General features: G+C 31.6%; 2 protein-coding genes across 2 annotated transcripts; both read left to right on the top strand.

The window, feature by feature from the left end:
• The first annotated feature begins 953 nt into the window (after window positions 1-953).
• LOC105834526 (U4/U6 small nuclear ribonucleoprotein Prp3) lies at window positions 954-5,139 on the top strand. Its single transcript, XM_012677067.3, has 5 exons — window positions 954-1,463; window positions 1,624-1,835; window positions 2,138-2,921; window positions 3,581-3,938; window positions 4,478-5,139. The coding sequence occupies exons 1-5, from the start codon at window positions 1,316-1,318 to the stop codon at window positions 4,875-4,877; spliced, it is 1,902 nt and encodes a 633-aa protein (XP_012532521.1). The 5' UTR covers window positions 954-1,315; the 3' UTR covers window positions 4,878-5,139.
• A 143-nt stretch (window positions 5,140-5,282) lies between these two features.
• Window positions 5,283-15,882, top strand: LOC105834525 (peroxidasin). The gene is made up of 8 exons (XM_012677066.3): window positions 5,283-6,090; window positions 8,714-9,485; window positions 10,009-10,436; window positions 11,272-11,519; window positions 13,808-14,057; window positions 14,293-14,411; window positions 14,522-14,681; window positions 14,839-15,882. Exons 1-8 carry the CDS (start codon window positions 6,035-6,037, stop codon window positions 14,918-14,920), a joined length of 2,115 nt encoding a protein of 704 aa, XP_012532520.1. The 5' UTR covers window positions 5,283-6,034; the 3' UTR covers window positions 14,921-15,882.
• The last annotated feature ends 421 nt before the right edge of the window (window positions 15,883-16,303 follow it).

Genomic DNA, 16,303 nt, shown 5'->3' with positions numbered 1-16,303 from the left:
TACATACCTACAATATCTACACTAAATATATTATTAAAAAATATAAATAGAGAGAGAGAGAGAGAGAGAGAGAGAGAGATATATATATATATATATATATATATATATATATATGAAGATCATCAATAATGACATACTTTATATTTTAACAGCATTTCTTAAAAGAAAGTAAAAAAATATATTTTAGTAGAGTACATTACTTTTTTTTAACATAAATTATTTGTAAAATATTTGTAAAATATTTACAAAGTTAATGTATGTGAGGATTTCTAAAAGTTTTTTTACTTCGATATAAAAAAACATTTTTTGTTGATTATAAAATACCTTATGCTGTTTCACAAAGATGTAGCGTGATTAAAGATTAAATTAGATTACATTTGTTTTTGATAGACTTAATATAAAATAATAAATGTATAATATAAACTAAAATAAACATATAATATAAACTGTATAGGATTCTGTTTCTTTAATTATCTATAAGCACATCATATTTTTATCAGTATTAATACAATGCAATGTTTAATTTCCAAAAAAAGGGAGTCGCTTTGTGAGAGCTCTATATTAATATTGAACCTTGTACTATATGAGAAACATTTAAATATTCATAAATTTAATATAAATTTAGTCTACATTTATGTTTGTTGGATTATTTTGTAAATATACTTGAATTTACATTTTATAAAAAGTTATATTTTATCCATTCAAGCTAATTTTTTAATCAATTTTAGTATATAATAGTAAATTAATATAAATAAAACATTAAAATATGAGGAGAAATAATTTTGAGTTCAATTATTTATTCAAAATTTAAACTATTCAAAATCAAATATGATTAAACTACTTTACACACGCACACAAAATATATATCTAGACACATAGCGACATCTGTGCAAGTTAGAGAGTTTCTAAAAACAACAACTGCTGCCAACCATAAGGGGAAAAATAACTGTTAATCGATCGTTACCAAGTAGTGGTTATAATTAAACTTTATCAAAGTCTTATGAATTTTAAACAAAATAAAAACCATATTTAACATTGCTCGGTATGCAGAATTAATAAATATGTTTTCAGCAAAGTAAATTATTTCGTAGTAGTGCTCTAGACTGGATCTAAAAGTAACAACCAATCATATTCAACTACTGCTTAGTACATAACGGCGAGAGGTTTGTTATATACCCAAGTTATACCGTATGAATGGTAGATACTCGATATTCTAACCTTAGTGCTCACAAGACGCTTATAATCTGTGAATATCAATTTTACGAAATAGTGGACTATTATTTGAATATTCAGCGAATGAAATAAAATTGAAAATATGTCTTATTTAACAAGAAAAGAAATAGATGAAATGAAACCGCAAATTGAGAAAGCGGTTCATAAATTCCTGGGCTTTAGTGAACCAGCAATTGTTACTACTGCTGTTAACTGCATCACTTCTGGCTATGACAAACGTAAAACTGCAGGTAAATAGTAGAAAATACACATTGCCTTATTTTCCATGATTACTTTCTATGATTTTTATCATTAGCATTTAAAACAGACCATATGTATTATGTTATTTCATGTCGTCAAAAATATATATTCTATATAATGTATGATTTCTACATACCAATTTTTTTATAGATAAATTGTCAGCTTTATTAGAAGACAAGAAGGCTTCTAAATTGACAGAAAAAATATTTACGATATATGATGATACCAAAGCATCTCAAAAAAATAAGAAACGATCTCATCCTGAAGATAAGGATAAAGACAAAGATGCAAAGAAATCGAGATTCAAAGATGATGAAACAAAAAATGAAAAACCCATAGAGACTCAACTTTCTGCAGATAAGGTATTTTATATAATTTTATCACATATTATTTTATATATTTTTTATATATCAATTAGAAAAAAGTCCTTAATACCAACATCACTCTCCTAAAACGATGTTGATTTTTGTCATTTAAAACAATATTATAAAAATGAAACATTACCTAATAGAAGACATTTTCTATTTTGTATTTATGTTCCCAAAATTTCATATTTTTTGTTTAAAAAGTACAATAAACAAAGTGATATTTCTGTATTATCGGCTTTCCTCAATACCTTAAACATTTTTTTATAAACTTATTTTTTTCTTCCATGTATCTTTAGATAAGGCAAATGATGGCTAACGCACAAAGAGAAATAGAAGAAAGAAAAAGAGCTTTAAAGGCAATAAAACAGGAAGACATTTCTGCAAAGCCCTTATTTAAAGGACGTGATGCATTGCCAACAGTAGGGAGTATGTATAATCAAGGTTTATTGAGTAAAACAGATTCAGATAAAGCACGAAAAATAGCTGCGTTACAAGCACAGATCAGGAATAAATTAAATTCAGGATTACTTAACAATGCCAATGTACCGGACAAACCAACACCCTTAATCTTGGATGAATCTGGAAGAACAGTAGATATAACAGGCAAAGAAGTGCAACTTACTCAAGTGGTACCTACATTAAAAGCTAATATACGTGCAAAGAAAAGAGAAGAATTCAAGGCCCAACTGCAAGAATCAAAAGGCCCAGAAGAGATACAAGATACTCATTATTTTGATAATAGAATAGGTGTAAAACCAGCAATGCGTGGTAAACGTGCATTAAAGTTTCACGAACCAGGGAAATTCCAACAATTGGCAGAAAGAATACGCATGAAGACACAATTAGAAAAATTGCAAAATGAAATTAGTCAAATTGCTAGAAAAACTGGGATCAGTTCAGCAACCAAATTAGCCCTTATCGCACCTAAAACTGAAGCTCTTAGCGAAGATGTGCCTAATATAGAATGGTGGGATTCTGTTATATTAAATGGTGGATATTCTAATGAAAATGAATCAACCTCAATCAAAAATTTGACTATCACAAATTTAGTAGAACATCCAACACAAATACGACCTCCAAGTATGTATTATATCTCCAAGTATGTAATTGCTACAACAATAACAGTAACTCAAAAATTTCAATGTTTTAAATTATTAAAATTCTACAATATATCATTTTTAAGTGCAATTTTGGTGTAGTAATTTTGATATACTGATTGTAGAAGAACAACAGTAACTTTGTTTTTTTAGTATTTAATTCTCATTAGAACTTTTTTATAGACAACTCAAAAAAGGCCATTTATGAATTATATCGTAACATATGAATGTTATGTATATATTATTTTTTTTATTTATCAGTATATGTTTTGCAATCGAAATATTATAGTATGGAGCGGAGATTCTTGAAAAATTAAATAAAATAGTTATAAATTTTTATTTTAAACAGTGTTTAAGATGTAAGAGTTTAAGGCTGATCAATCATAAATTGCGTTTAAACAGTTGCATATTTGTGAATCATGTATATGATAATAGTGACCGTACGATAGGCAACCATCTAAATGTAATGTCTGATTGACTAGTCTTATATTTCAAAAAGTGCTTGAAATAAAAATGTATAAATACATAATTTACTTTTTTCAAGAACTTTTTGCTATAATATTATTCGCAAATTTCTGTATAATATGTATAATATGTATAATGAAATATATTATGTTATTTTTTGTTATTTTTTTTGTATAGCGGATCCTTTGAAACCAATATATATGCCTGTAATTCTCACAAAGAAGGAACGTAAGAAATTAAGGAGGCAAAATAGACGAGAGGCTTGGAAGGAAGAACAAGAAAAAATTCGATTAGGTTTAGAAGCACCACCTGAGCCAAAGTTGCGAATCTCAAATCTCATGCGAGTTTTAGGGACTGAAGCTGTACAAGATCCTACTAAAATTGAAGCTCATGTTCGACAACAAATGGCTAAGAGATTGAAAGCTCACGAGGATGCAAATGCAGCACGAAGACTTACTGCTGATCAACGTCGCGAGAAAAAAGCGAGGAAACTTAAAGAAGATACCACTCTTGGTGTATATGTATCTGTTTATAGGTACATATCATATTATATACAGGATTTCGAATTTTGTAAAGCAAAATACTGCAAGAAACTTATCGAAAAAATTATGTAAAACGGTTATTTGTAGATTTTTATTTGAAGTAGTTTTTAGATATAAGAGTTTAAAGTGATCAATCAGAGATAATATTTAAACAGTTGTCTATCATGCAGTCACTATCGCTTGCACAGTAGTATTAATTGGGTGTTCTTTTTTGTTGCACTTTTGCATTGGTGCAATAAGTTAGAATGAAAAAAAAATATATTAATTTATCTTTAACTTATTGGATCAGTGTAGCAAAGCAGCTAAAAAGAACAGACCAAATGACTTATGAACATGTGATTAAACGTAGTTTGCGATTGGTCAACTTTATATCTCTAAAACTACCATTTTTAAATAAAAATTTAAAAATAGCTATGCTACCTAATTTTTTGAGAACTTTCTTGCTGTAGTATTTTTTTGCAAATACCGGAACATCTTTTACAATTTTGTTGCATAGTATATTTATTTATTTAACGTGATAATATTTTTACAGAATACGCGATCTTGTTAATAATGCTTCAAAGAAATTCAAAGTGGAGACTAACGCGAAACAGCTTTATCTTACTGGTTGTGTAATGCTGTTCCGGGATTGTAATGTTGTTGTAGTAGAAGGTGGAGCAAAACAACAAGCCAAGTACAAACGATTGATGATGCATCGTATTAAATGGGAGGAAGACAAAGTGAAGGATAATGATGGGAATGAGGTATCGAACAGATGTGTACTTGTTTGGGAAGGGACAACTAAACAACGGCATTTTGGAGAAATCAAATTTAAAGTATGTCCAATTGAAAAAATGGCTCGAGAGCACTTTAAGAAACATCAAGTAGAACATTATTGGGATTTAGCCTACAGCGGCGCAGTTCTCGATAATACAGATGAAGTACGCTCTTAAAATACAATCTTGTAAATTTACTATACACATAGACCCATATTCAGAACGCGCTTCTTAAGAAGTTAGCGCGCTTTTTTGTTTATTTTTGTTTTACGTTAATAAATGATAAAGATAGAATGACGGAAAAACACACTAACATCTGTGGAAGCGCGTTCTATTATGGGTTATTATTATTAGCTAATACAACAAATAATAAATAACTTCTGTACAACTTAATAAGATTATTGAAATGAGGAATAAAAGATGTAATCTTAACACAAAAGTGAACATAAGTAAATGTGTTCATTGTTTCTCGAAATTTACTTATTTACAGCATTTCAGCATAATATAGCTAAATCTTAATATTGTAAATATTAACTTATTATCAAATTATATTATTATTTCAGCATTTTAATTTTTAGCGTTTTTATTTTTAATTTAACGTTAAAAAATCTGTAATGAAGAAAAACAGTTATCCCATGCGTAACACATTATCATGATTTATTACCATAATGTTCATTCTATTCATTTATACAAAGAAAGCAATAAATGAAGAGCCGCGTGCAAATCTTCATTATTCGAACGAATCACAAATGGTGTCATCTCATGGAATTTTAATCCGTGAACGACATCGCAGTCAAGCCCATCAAGAGCATCAATTAGCATAGCGCAATGGCGCTGCCTACTGTTATAACACTATGCAAAGGAACACGCGAGGTTCACGCATACCGCATCGCATGCACGAAGGTGCGAACGGAATATTCGACCTTGAAACGGCACCTTCAACCGCGATTCCCAATAACGTAGCTGAGGAAAGGTGAACCTTGGTCTCATTTGTAATACTGATCCAGCGGCCGCTATTGCTGCAGCGATGCACTTTTACCAGTCATACATACGTGTTATACTTTGATGCACCGTGCACCATTGATGCACGTGCGTTGCTGCGATCCTGGTTAAACCCCACTCCGGGATAGATCGAACGGGATAGACTAGAGTTTTACTTTCGTTCGAAGCATCATTCTCAGTTCAGGTTTACTGCTGCGCGTTCTCGCGCACACCACTCTCGCGTGCGGCTCTTGTGAAACCATTCGAGGCAGATGAATGCCACCGCGTATTAAATATCCTTCCCGGAGTGATCCTTACGTTACGAGGATATCGTGCGCATTATCCTCAGAAAGATGTTGATCCATACTAAAGGAATTATTACTAGTGGCTCACTCGTCTTCATATGGCGGTAAGTACTTTTGTATTATATGTATATCCTAGTGAATAGGACAAAATATCAAATCTTATTTGCTATTTGTTTAAATTTATGTTAATTTTATATAAAATAGTATATATATATATATATATATCATAAATAAAATTAATATTTTTTTCTTTTAAAAATGTAATGCTTTACGTGCATACACATCGAAATATGTATACCTATTAACAAAATTAATGACAAATTAAAAATTTAAACAAATGTTTCTATTTAATATCATCTTTTATTTTATTTTTGCATTATTAAATATTATGAAAAAAATACATAGTTAATAAAAACAGATAACTTTTTTACAAACAAAAAAAATATTTTACAAGTCAAATTAATTTTTTTCCCCCCGCCCCTCCCCCTCAGTAAATGTACAAACGAAAATTAAGAATTAATATAAAGAGTGATTCAAATTTATATGTGATTAAATTTAATAAATTATCGTTATTTCGTAATCATTCGGCAACTCATTGTTAAAGGAAAAAAGAGAAAAAAGAAAGGAAGAACGAACTTGTTTCCTGTAAAAACAAAATCTGTAATGAGAGCGTAACACACGCGTAAACACACAGAAACAATACTTATGTAATTGAATTTTTTCTCAGTGAAGATTCCGTAAGATTGTTACCCGTTTCAAAACCCGAGGGGTTGATTAAGCGTGGGTTGTTACATATCGGATAATTATCCCATACGTTCTGACCCAACGGTCGTAAACAGTGAAACGGCAGCGTTATGAAACTTTGCGAATGCGAATGTGCTGAAGTCTTGACACAACGATTTGTACTCATAGTCAGTACGTTTCTCTCAGCTCGTTACTTCGTCAAAGGTTAACGATTATATCGTGTGGACTCATTCAGATCTGTACAAGTCGACTTAATCGCGTGGGCGACACGAAACTAATTGTTTTATAATTATTATAATTTATTGCATACATAAAGCAGCACCTCGTACATACTAGTGTCAACAGAGCTTTGCTTCGCATTTATTCTGTACGTGGCATAAAACATCTTCTAGATTACAATCTGTTCTGATCATTAGTTGATAATAACATGTTACTTTAAGGTAATGCAATGTAATTATTTATGCGAGAAGAGAAATATGAATATCAATCATGATTTTCTCGTTTCAAGTAAATGTATGAGGATGTATATAGTATACTAATATCTCCAAAGCTTATCGTACGTCTAATTACAGTAGTATAAAACCAGAACAAAACAAGTATTAAGAAACAAGTAAAATTAAATTTTTTTAACCAAATTAAAACTTGAAGACTTTGATAAATTCATCTTCGAGCTTAACATGGAAAGATAAATGTTCTTTTTTATCTAATTCTAGGAATTTCTAGGTTTTATTTAAAAAATTGAGAATTGCGATGTTCTATTCGGAGTGATGTACTTAATGATCTCTATATGGTTAATCGCCATAGAAAGGATGCATCACGCTTTAATGCAATGTAATTGTATGTAATCTACTCTGTCGATTCTATCGGCTCTTTAAGTCAACGTAGATCTTCCTCGCTTTCGCAAAGTGCATGCTCGTGTTCCAACAACATCGGAATTCCGGGTCAATAAGGAGATTAACGGTTTAAACATAATTGGTCGAGAGAGTGATCGATCTGCGTGTAGAAGTGATTGTTTCCATCGATTCACGCGACCGCTAAACATGGGAATAAAGAAGATTACGCAAAGTGGTCGTAAAAGAACCAGGAAGGATTCTTAAATGTCAGCCTCATTTGACCTCCTTTTGCGATCTGTTCTGACCATATGCTGTGTCGTAAAAAATGGCACAGTCCCAGTCGAGACGCTAGTCCGAGATAGGTGCCCGAGTTGATGAATGAATTTGTTGCGGTAAACGCGCGCAATGAACAATGCTTCTAATGTAACAGGGTGAAATGCCATCGCGTCGACAAGGTCTCCGGAGTTCATTGCGATGAATTACGCGATAAATTACGAAACGTATTTCTAATCTCTGTAATATCACGTGTATCACTTCTACTGTCACACAGGGCAAATTACGCGGAATCTCTCGCTTGCTCTTAAATCTTGCTATACATTAACATAGATCACATAGTTTTATGTACGTAAGGTAACTTTAATAAGATTTTATCAAAATCTGTATGTTTAACATAATTAAAACGCAGACACCGTTTAGCGGAATAACATTCTGCCAGTGGGACAAACTAAAGCCAATCTGTAATCTGAATCGACAGAGGTCTGTATAACATGGCCTTCAAATTTGCATGGGAGTTTCGTAACAGGTAATATAATAAACGTGTTTCTGCCGATACGTCCCGTACGGTTTATTTGCAATACGGATGTGCAAATGCACAATCGTCCGCAGTATCCAATCCCCATAATTATATACGCTTTCAATGATTGATTGTATCTCGTCATTGCTTGGATAATAATACAATCATCGAATTTGCATAACGATTATTGGGTAATGATGATGGTGTATCGCGCAGAACATAAGTGCATTCGCACAAGAACACATCTCTATTCGAAGGTGTAACTGTTTGCCACTTGATGGCACCCGGCGGTACTAAAGCTATGCACGGATAAGTGGGTGTTTTTACTGCTTTCTATCTTTAGATTACGATTCGCAGATTCCTCGCTCTAATGAGGCTCATTGGAGCTACGACCTTGCCACCCAGGATGCTACACGATCTGGATATGCGCACAAATCTCTCCATGGAGAGGTACAGCCAGGCGGAACGGGCGATCATGAACTCTCGGACGCAACTCAATCGAGGCTCGCCGTCTTGGTTCCTCGGCGCATCTCACGAGATGACCGAAGGCGCGCAAAATCTCTCGAGAATGGCCCTACGAATCGAGACGATGGCGGTGATGCTCGTAGAAGCACTTAATATGTCATCGAAACAGGCGTCTCTAGTATTGCCGACGGTAGCCGCCGTTCTTTGTCCCGACTCGCCCAGCTTTCTACGAATAATATCCGAATGTAAGAAAACAGACGTCCGTTACAGGACACATACGGGTCGATGCAATAATCAATTGCATCCGACTTGGGGCGCAGCTTTAGAAGCTTACGTGAGATTCTTGCCGCCGGAGTACGAAGATGGTGTCTCCTTGCCTCGCATGAAATTGCCGAGCGCGAGAGAAGTTTCCTCGAGGGTACATGCCGGCGGATTGGACCTTAAGCATCCTTATTTGATGGCGCTCACCGCGCTTTTCAGTCAATTTCTTGCTCACGATTTAGCGCACACGCCCAGAATGGAATTACCGGACGGCGCCAGACTCAAGTGTTGCGACGTCGATTATGAAAATTTTCATCCGGAATGCTTTCCGATCCGCGCGGAGCAGCCAATCAGATGTATGGAATATTCGAGATCGGCACCACATCCAGGGAATTCGTTACAGGTAATTGTGAATAAAATCTTATATAATGTTTGAGAAATCTTTCTCTCTTTCTTTGTTAAAAATACTTCTACGATTTCTTCATATTATTGTGCAAGAACTCCGATCTATGCAGTGCCTTTTCAGATACACGAGGATTATATCGTCGTTAGTTGTAAATTTGAAAGTTAATAGCACTTTGCGTATAATCCTAAGTATAAAAGAACTAGTTATTCATGAAACTTGAATGTAATAAATGATTTTCATTGTAAAGGCAGTAAGTAAGAAAATACAATTTTATTGTTGCAAATTGATAATTTAACACTTTGCAGATTGAATGGAAGATGCATTTTTTTAAAGAAGAAATTTTTAAGAGAATATAATCTTTGTAAAATTAATTCTTTTTTTATATAATTACGACGGAATTATTATTTCTCCAAAAGTTCTAGAGTTTCCAATAAAATTTCAAAAACTTTTAGCGATTAGATTATTTAAAAAAATCACATAAATGTAAAATATTGCTTAATGTAAATGTAAAATATTACAGGGTTGCAAGTTGGGTCCACGACAACAGATTAATCAGGCATCGTCCTATCTGGATCTGTCACCGCTTTATGGTAGTTCCGAAGAGACAGCTAGAGCCCTAAGATCGGGCGAAGATGGTTTACTAAATACACAGAGAAAGAACCTGCCGATGGCTTCGCCAAAATATGAGAGCTGCAGAAGCGCAAATAAGGCATTCCCGTGTTTCTTTAGTGGCGATTCCAGAGTAAACGAGAATCCAGGTCTTACTTTGATGCACGTGTTATTTTTACGGGAGCACAACCGAGTGGCTACGGAATTGAAGCGTTTGAATCCTCATTGGAATGACGAGAAATTATATCAAGAAGCAAGAAGAGTTGTTGTCGCCGAATTGCAACATATAACTTATAACGAATTTCTGCCTGTTATTCTCGGAGAACGTGCCCTCGACAAGTATGTATAGCGTTTCCTATATTACACTTAATTTATAAAAAACATGAACATAAACCGTAAGAATTTTTTTCACTATAACGATAACAAGACCAATATACAGCATTTATTTATATGTTCGAACGTTTGAAAAAAATTGAAAAAGAAAATATTCTATATTAACCAGTAGGCGTGTGTATTTCACTACCGTTTACCTTAAAGTTGTACCAACATTATGTTCCACGTAATAGTTTGATGCAATAATTTCATAAAGGATCTTATCGTTTCTAATATATTGCCATTTCATAAATTGTGCGGGTGTTCTGATGGCTCCATTTAGTGTCTAACGCAGCTTCTTGTACAATAGATTACAAGAACCAATCGCAACAGCTGATGTATGCGATGGAAGATAATCAAACGATATTATACGAAAAGCGTGACTTTATTTCCATCTACGTGCGTGTATTAAATCATATTTTATATCGTATTTTACATAATAAGCATGTCGGAATCTTACAACAGATCATCTTTTCATCATTGTTGGCAATATAACGCGCGATTCCCCGTAAATTATCAATGTGACATCTTTTTTTGACATTAAAGATACCCTTTTCAAATCGATTCATAACCGTTCAATTTTATAATTCGTAATTGATTTAGCATTTTATTGATAAGCTGCGTATCTCTTTGAACTTTATTATATTCATTCGGCTATTCTTTAAATGACGCCGAATTGTACAATAGTCGTACAAGAGACGTGACGCAACGAAATTACATCATCCGCCCCCGTACTTTCCAAGACGCAACTCGCATCCATACACGGTACTATGTACATTATTTCTTTGTTACGTATGCGAAGATACAGCCTGCGCTTGACGCAGCGGGGCTACTTCCGCGGCTACGACATTCGCGCGGACGCGACTCTCTCGAATTCGGCGGCGTCGGCCGGGCTCTTCTTTGTTGCTGCGCTGACCCCAAAAACCCTGGACTTGATTGACTCACGATCGGCGTTCAAGTCTGGCGAAAGGACCTTATTGTCGGCCTTCTATGCGCCACAGGAGTTGTATGAGGCTGGCGCGATCGACCGGCTGATCGTTGGAGCTACAGGTCAGTTGGAATTACTTGACGTACTCGTAATATCGCGTGACTCAATATTTTTATAAAACGAGAATTTATTGTATGATGTACAAGTATGAAAGATCAGGGTTGCATAAGTCAATATTCTTAACTAAATTGAAGTTAATGGCTTATTAATTTTTTTAATTTAATTTAGTTACATTGAAAGTTACATGAATAAAGAATTAACTCAATTAAAATTGTGTTATAATTAAATTAATTTATGTTAAATTAAAAGTTAATTTTGAAAAGCATTGTATATTTTAAATTAGAAAGATGTAACTTTAAAAAATTACTTTAATAACAAAACAATATAAATAACAATGACAAATACATTTAATAAATTTTTTGAGGAAATAAGTTTATATAAAATAACAAAGAAATATCATCTTTTATATAAAAAATGTACTTTTACCATTTTTTACATATAGATCCATTTTTAATACTAAAAAAAGTTAACAAGTTTTGTATATTTTGAAAATAATTTGTTAAAATTATAAATTAATTTATTTAAAATTATAAAGTTAAAAATTATTAACTTTTTAATTTTATTATTTCACTTCTAATTTTTTAATAAGTTATTCAACCTGTGTAAAATACAATAGGTATTAGAGAACATATTTTAAACAAAAATTCATAAAGCATATTTCATTCTTTATGAATTTTTGGTTAAAATATGTTAATATAAATATAATTTTATTAATATTTTCTAAATACGGACATAATACACGTATTTTGGTTCTCTTTTGAATGCTAAAATATGAAATTTGTATTAGAAAGTTTCATACAGAGCTTTTTAAATCACATTTCATTATCTAATGTACATGTACAATTATTTAATATCTAAAATTTTATCTTTTATGTTATGATATATAAATTAGAACTGTGTCTAACATTTATTTTGTTATTTAAACATGAACGCTTCTATAACACACTGTAAGTGTCAAGTGAACAAATGTCATTCAAATTACACTTCAAGGAGATTATACAATGCTAGCAATCAAGTCAGTTGTTCTTCTCTCTAAGATGGAAATCAATGCAGTCACCTGTCACGTTTCTAGGAGCGTTAAAAAGATAAGGGAAGTCATCTTAAGTGAAGGGAAATGCACCCGCTTAATGCAAATACGATAGATCTTTTATCGTATTGAAATACGTTCTAGTCAAGCGGAGATACACTAATTGCATTACAGTTTATAACGATAAGAATGCCGTTGTCTCGGGTAAATTGCTTAACAGTGATTGCTATTGTCACGCATCACGTGCATGCACGCTTCTTCAATTTTCATAAAATTGACTTGACTTTTTATAGAAAATTCTTACCTTTCACTTCTTTCTGAGACATGGTAATGTTATTTTAATAAAAACATCACGAAAGAAACATATAACAAAAAGAAATCTTTGGTGTAAGTCTTTTAGCATGTTAATTTATATTGCTTCTTTGAGACCAAATCATTATAGAATTAAGTTACTAAAAAAGTTCTCAACACTTCAATAATTAATTTCAAATTATAGTCCATCGTTATACCATATAAAGATGAACTATCCAAGAAAAAATTGTGCGAACTTCAACGTAATCTTACAAAAGTTCAAGAAATATATACTTCCATCTTTGTGTGAACAATAGCGCGTGAACTTTTTAATTACATAGCGGAAAAGAATGTAACATCACAGTGAAAGGCACGTTGTAATCACAATAACGTCTTTTTGCGAAATTTTACGAGCTCACGTGATTTACGAAACGTGACATAAAAAATTGATATTAAATTTTTTAGACTGAAGTAATATAAAAATCAAGTTTCAATGAAACGCATACTTGCTCCATTTGTGCCAACCATTATATGAAAGTAATTTAAAGTAAAAAGGAAAGAAAAGTTTGTTTTAGTCCTTCAAATTTTATAATGTTATTTCTTAGAATAATCCTACTTTTTATATAATTAGAAAATTTTTTTTAACGTTTTTTAATATTAACGTGATTTTCTTAAAAGTACAGCACGAATGTTATAAATATAAATTATAATGTTTATGAAAACAAATGATTTAGGCAATATATTTACAACTATTAGCAAATTTAAGTATTACTACGGAGATAATTTTAATTAATTTTTTTTTCTTTATTGACTTCTGTTTCTTAAAAGTGTTAAAACTTTCAAATGACCGAGATTTTTTTCTATACTATTAAATTTTCTGACATCTATTGTCACGATTTACATTGACACGTTGTTCTATGAGAACTTGATTTTAATGACGATCTAGGATGCAAGATCTAATTTCCGCGACAGCGGGACATTCTAGGAAGCCTCTGCCTCCGGGTTTAAACGAAATACTCCTGGACCGATACTTCCATGATGGGAAAACCAATGATGTAGCCGTGGATTACGCCGCACAAATTATACAACAGGGAAGAGATCACGGTTTACCATCTTATGCCAAATGGCGAAGCTTCTGTGATTTGCCGAATCTTACTGACTTTCTGGATCTTAAAGGCACAATGACCAAAGATACTATCGAAAGACTTCGAGCAGTCTACAAGTAAGATGAAACGTAGATGACAAAAATCACCATATTTAAATTCGCATTTCTTTATATCTTATTAAAATCATCATCTTTTTCTCCCCTTTTTCTTTTTCTCTCTTGCGATTTAAATTACTCCGCGCACTATAAGATTTTATCTTCATTATTTGATGTCATTTTTTTCAATTCAAGAGAAATCTTTAAAGTATTTTAAAATTTTATTGTCCTGATGTTGCATTTCTGTTTAATTTAGAAATGTGGGAGATATAGACCTGGTAACTGGAGCACTGTCGGAAGCACCCATGTCTGATTCTGTTCTTGGACCTACGTTCCTCTGTTTATTAGGACGGACGTTTCGAAATATTCGTTTAGGTAGATATAATAATTTTGCATTCTTTATTACGGATTCTGTATAAAATAAGTTTGTTTGAATAATCAGTTTTGAAATAGAGCATTAAAATTTTATAAATTTCTCAATCCAGGTGATAGATATTGGTACGAAAATGGAAATACCCCTGGTTCATTTACGATAAAGCAATTAGAAGAAATACGAAAAAGTACAATGGCGCAAATTTTATGTCGCAATGGAGACAGGTTACAATGGATGCAACCAAGAGCTTTTATTCTAAGAGATCCATTCCTGTAATTATGCAAATTTTTTAAATAATATATATCTCTGTTAATTAAATTTATTAGATATATGGACTAATTATACGATACAAATTCAATAATAGATATTGTTGATCACTAGTAGGCGTCGATTCCAAACAATAAAATTTTAATTTATTATTTTTTACAGGAATGATATGACAAATTGTACGATTCATACAAAAGGAGCCATGGATTTTACAGCTTGGAAAGAAAGGATAGATGCAATTTAATCTAAATTTTATATTCGATCGTCGAATTTTAATATTGCTCATATTAAACAATGTTGTTCCTGATTACATTAGAGATCGCATGTTTGCTTGCTATAATTGTTATTTTTATAATAATTTGGAAGTTCTGTTATTATTAAAAAAAATAGTTGATTATAAATTTGCATTCTTAATTTAAGTTCAGATGTCATTATAAAAAGATTAAGTAAAATTTTACTCACAGTCAGTGAATATTAGTAACAATTAAAAATAGAAAAAGATTTCATAATATTATATTCTATTCTGAGAGAAATTTAATTGAGATAACAATGTTGAATTTTAATACCTCATGTAACAAAAGAAGAGCTCATAATGATCTCCATCTCGATCATTTCTAATACGCACATTTGTTAATACACATTTTGTTGTACTACTCGTTATTGCAAATTTTATTGCAAATATATATATTGTTATTGCAGTTTCGAATTATAAACTTTAAGATTGTGTTTAGATGTGTCTGGATTATGAATATTCAATATAAATAATTTTTAAAAAAACTTATAATTTGAAATAAAACTGCGCTATGTATTAGGCTAATATTTCATATATCACACAACAACGTTAATTGTCCGTTATTGATTGGTTATAAAAAGCATTTCTGAAGACTCGAGAACTTTTCTATTCTGTGGCCAATCGATATATTTGAAAAATTTATTGTATGACACAAGAAATATTAACCTTATGACATGCGTGCATAAAATATATTCTACTTTAATTAGCAATAACAATGACGATGGAGTATATATCAAAAAATATATGAAATTTATATGCGAATAATTCGATCGATCGAATCAAGCATTTTTTTGTAACATAATGCTCTATATTTCAAATGAATTCAGTCTCAGGATTTTAACTTATTTTAACTTTGATGTGTATTTAATACACATGTGTTATTGCTGCTCTAAATAAAATAATTTAACAAAATATAATATGTGCATTATTTACACAAAAGAATATCTTATTAATAATTGTATTAATACTGTAACTTTCATTTAAAAAAAGAATACTAGAGTACGCTACTTTTTAAATACAGAATTAATATACAAACAAAAACAATTAAAAATAAACGTTATTAAAGAAACTTTGTTTCATTCAATTAGGTCATTGCTCGTTTGTTTATTTGAGATAATGTTATCTTTTGGTCATCATATTGGACTCAATATATGTATATCGTTTTAAAATCCGGAAATTCGTATGTATATATGCTGACAGAATTCCGGTTATTTATTTCTAGTTTCGTGACTTAATTCGTGTACACGCGTAAACATTTGCGGGCAATAACGTAGTACTATCAATAATATTAATGCAATAATATTTACGTCATTTTGTCTAATGACTATTCAATCT

This window comes from Monomorium pharaonis, chromosome 1 (genome assembly GCF_013373865.1).
Source record: "Monomorium pharaonis isolate MP-MQ-018 chromosome 1, ASM1337386v2, whole genome shotgun sequence".
Taxonomy (NCBI): Eukaryota; Metazoa; Arthropoda; class Insecta; order Hymenoptera; family Formicidae; genus Monomorium; species Monomorium pharaonis.
Note: the sequence above shows the minus strand (reverse complement) of the source record. Positions and strands in the feature narration are given on the sequence as shown.

Excerpts from the sequence above, each read along its gene's own strand:
- LOC105834526 (XM_012677067.3), top strand. The coding sequence starts at position 1,316 with ATGTCTTATTTAACAAGAAAAGAAATAGATGAAATGAAACCGCAAATT. Across the intron at positions 2,922-3,580 it reads AACACAAATACGACCTCCAA|CGGATCCTTTGAAACCAATA; the intron begins GTATGTATTATA and ends TTTTTTGTATAG. Across the intron at positions 3,939-4,477 it reads GTATATGTATCTGTTTATAG|AATACGCGATCTTGTTAATA; the intron begins GTACATATCATA and ends ATATTTTTACAG.
- LOC105834525 (XM_012677066.3), top strand. The coding sequence starts at position 6,035 with ATGTTGATCCATACTAAAGGAATTATTACTAGTGGCTCACTCGTCTTC. Across the intron at positions 6,091-8,713 it reads TCACTCGTCTTCATATGGCG|ATTCCTCGCTCTAATGAGGC; the intron begins GTAAGTACTTTT and ends TACGATTCGCAG. Across the intron at positions 11,520-13,807 it reads GCTGATCGTTGGAGCTACAG|CGGGACATTCTAGGAAGCCT; the intron begins GTCAGTTGGAAT and ends TTTCCGCGACAG.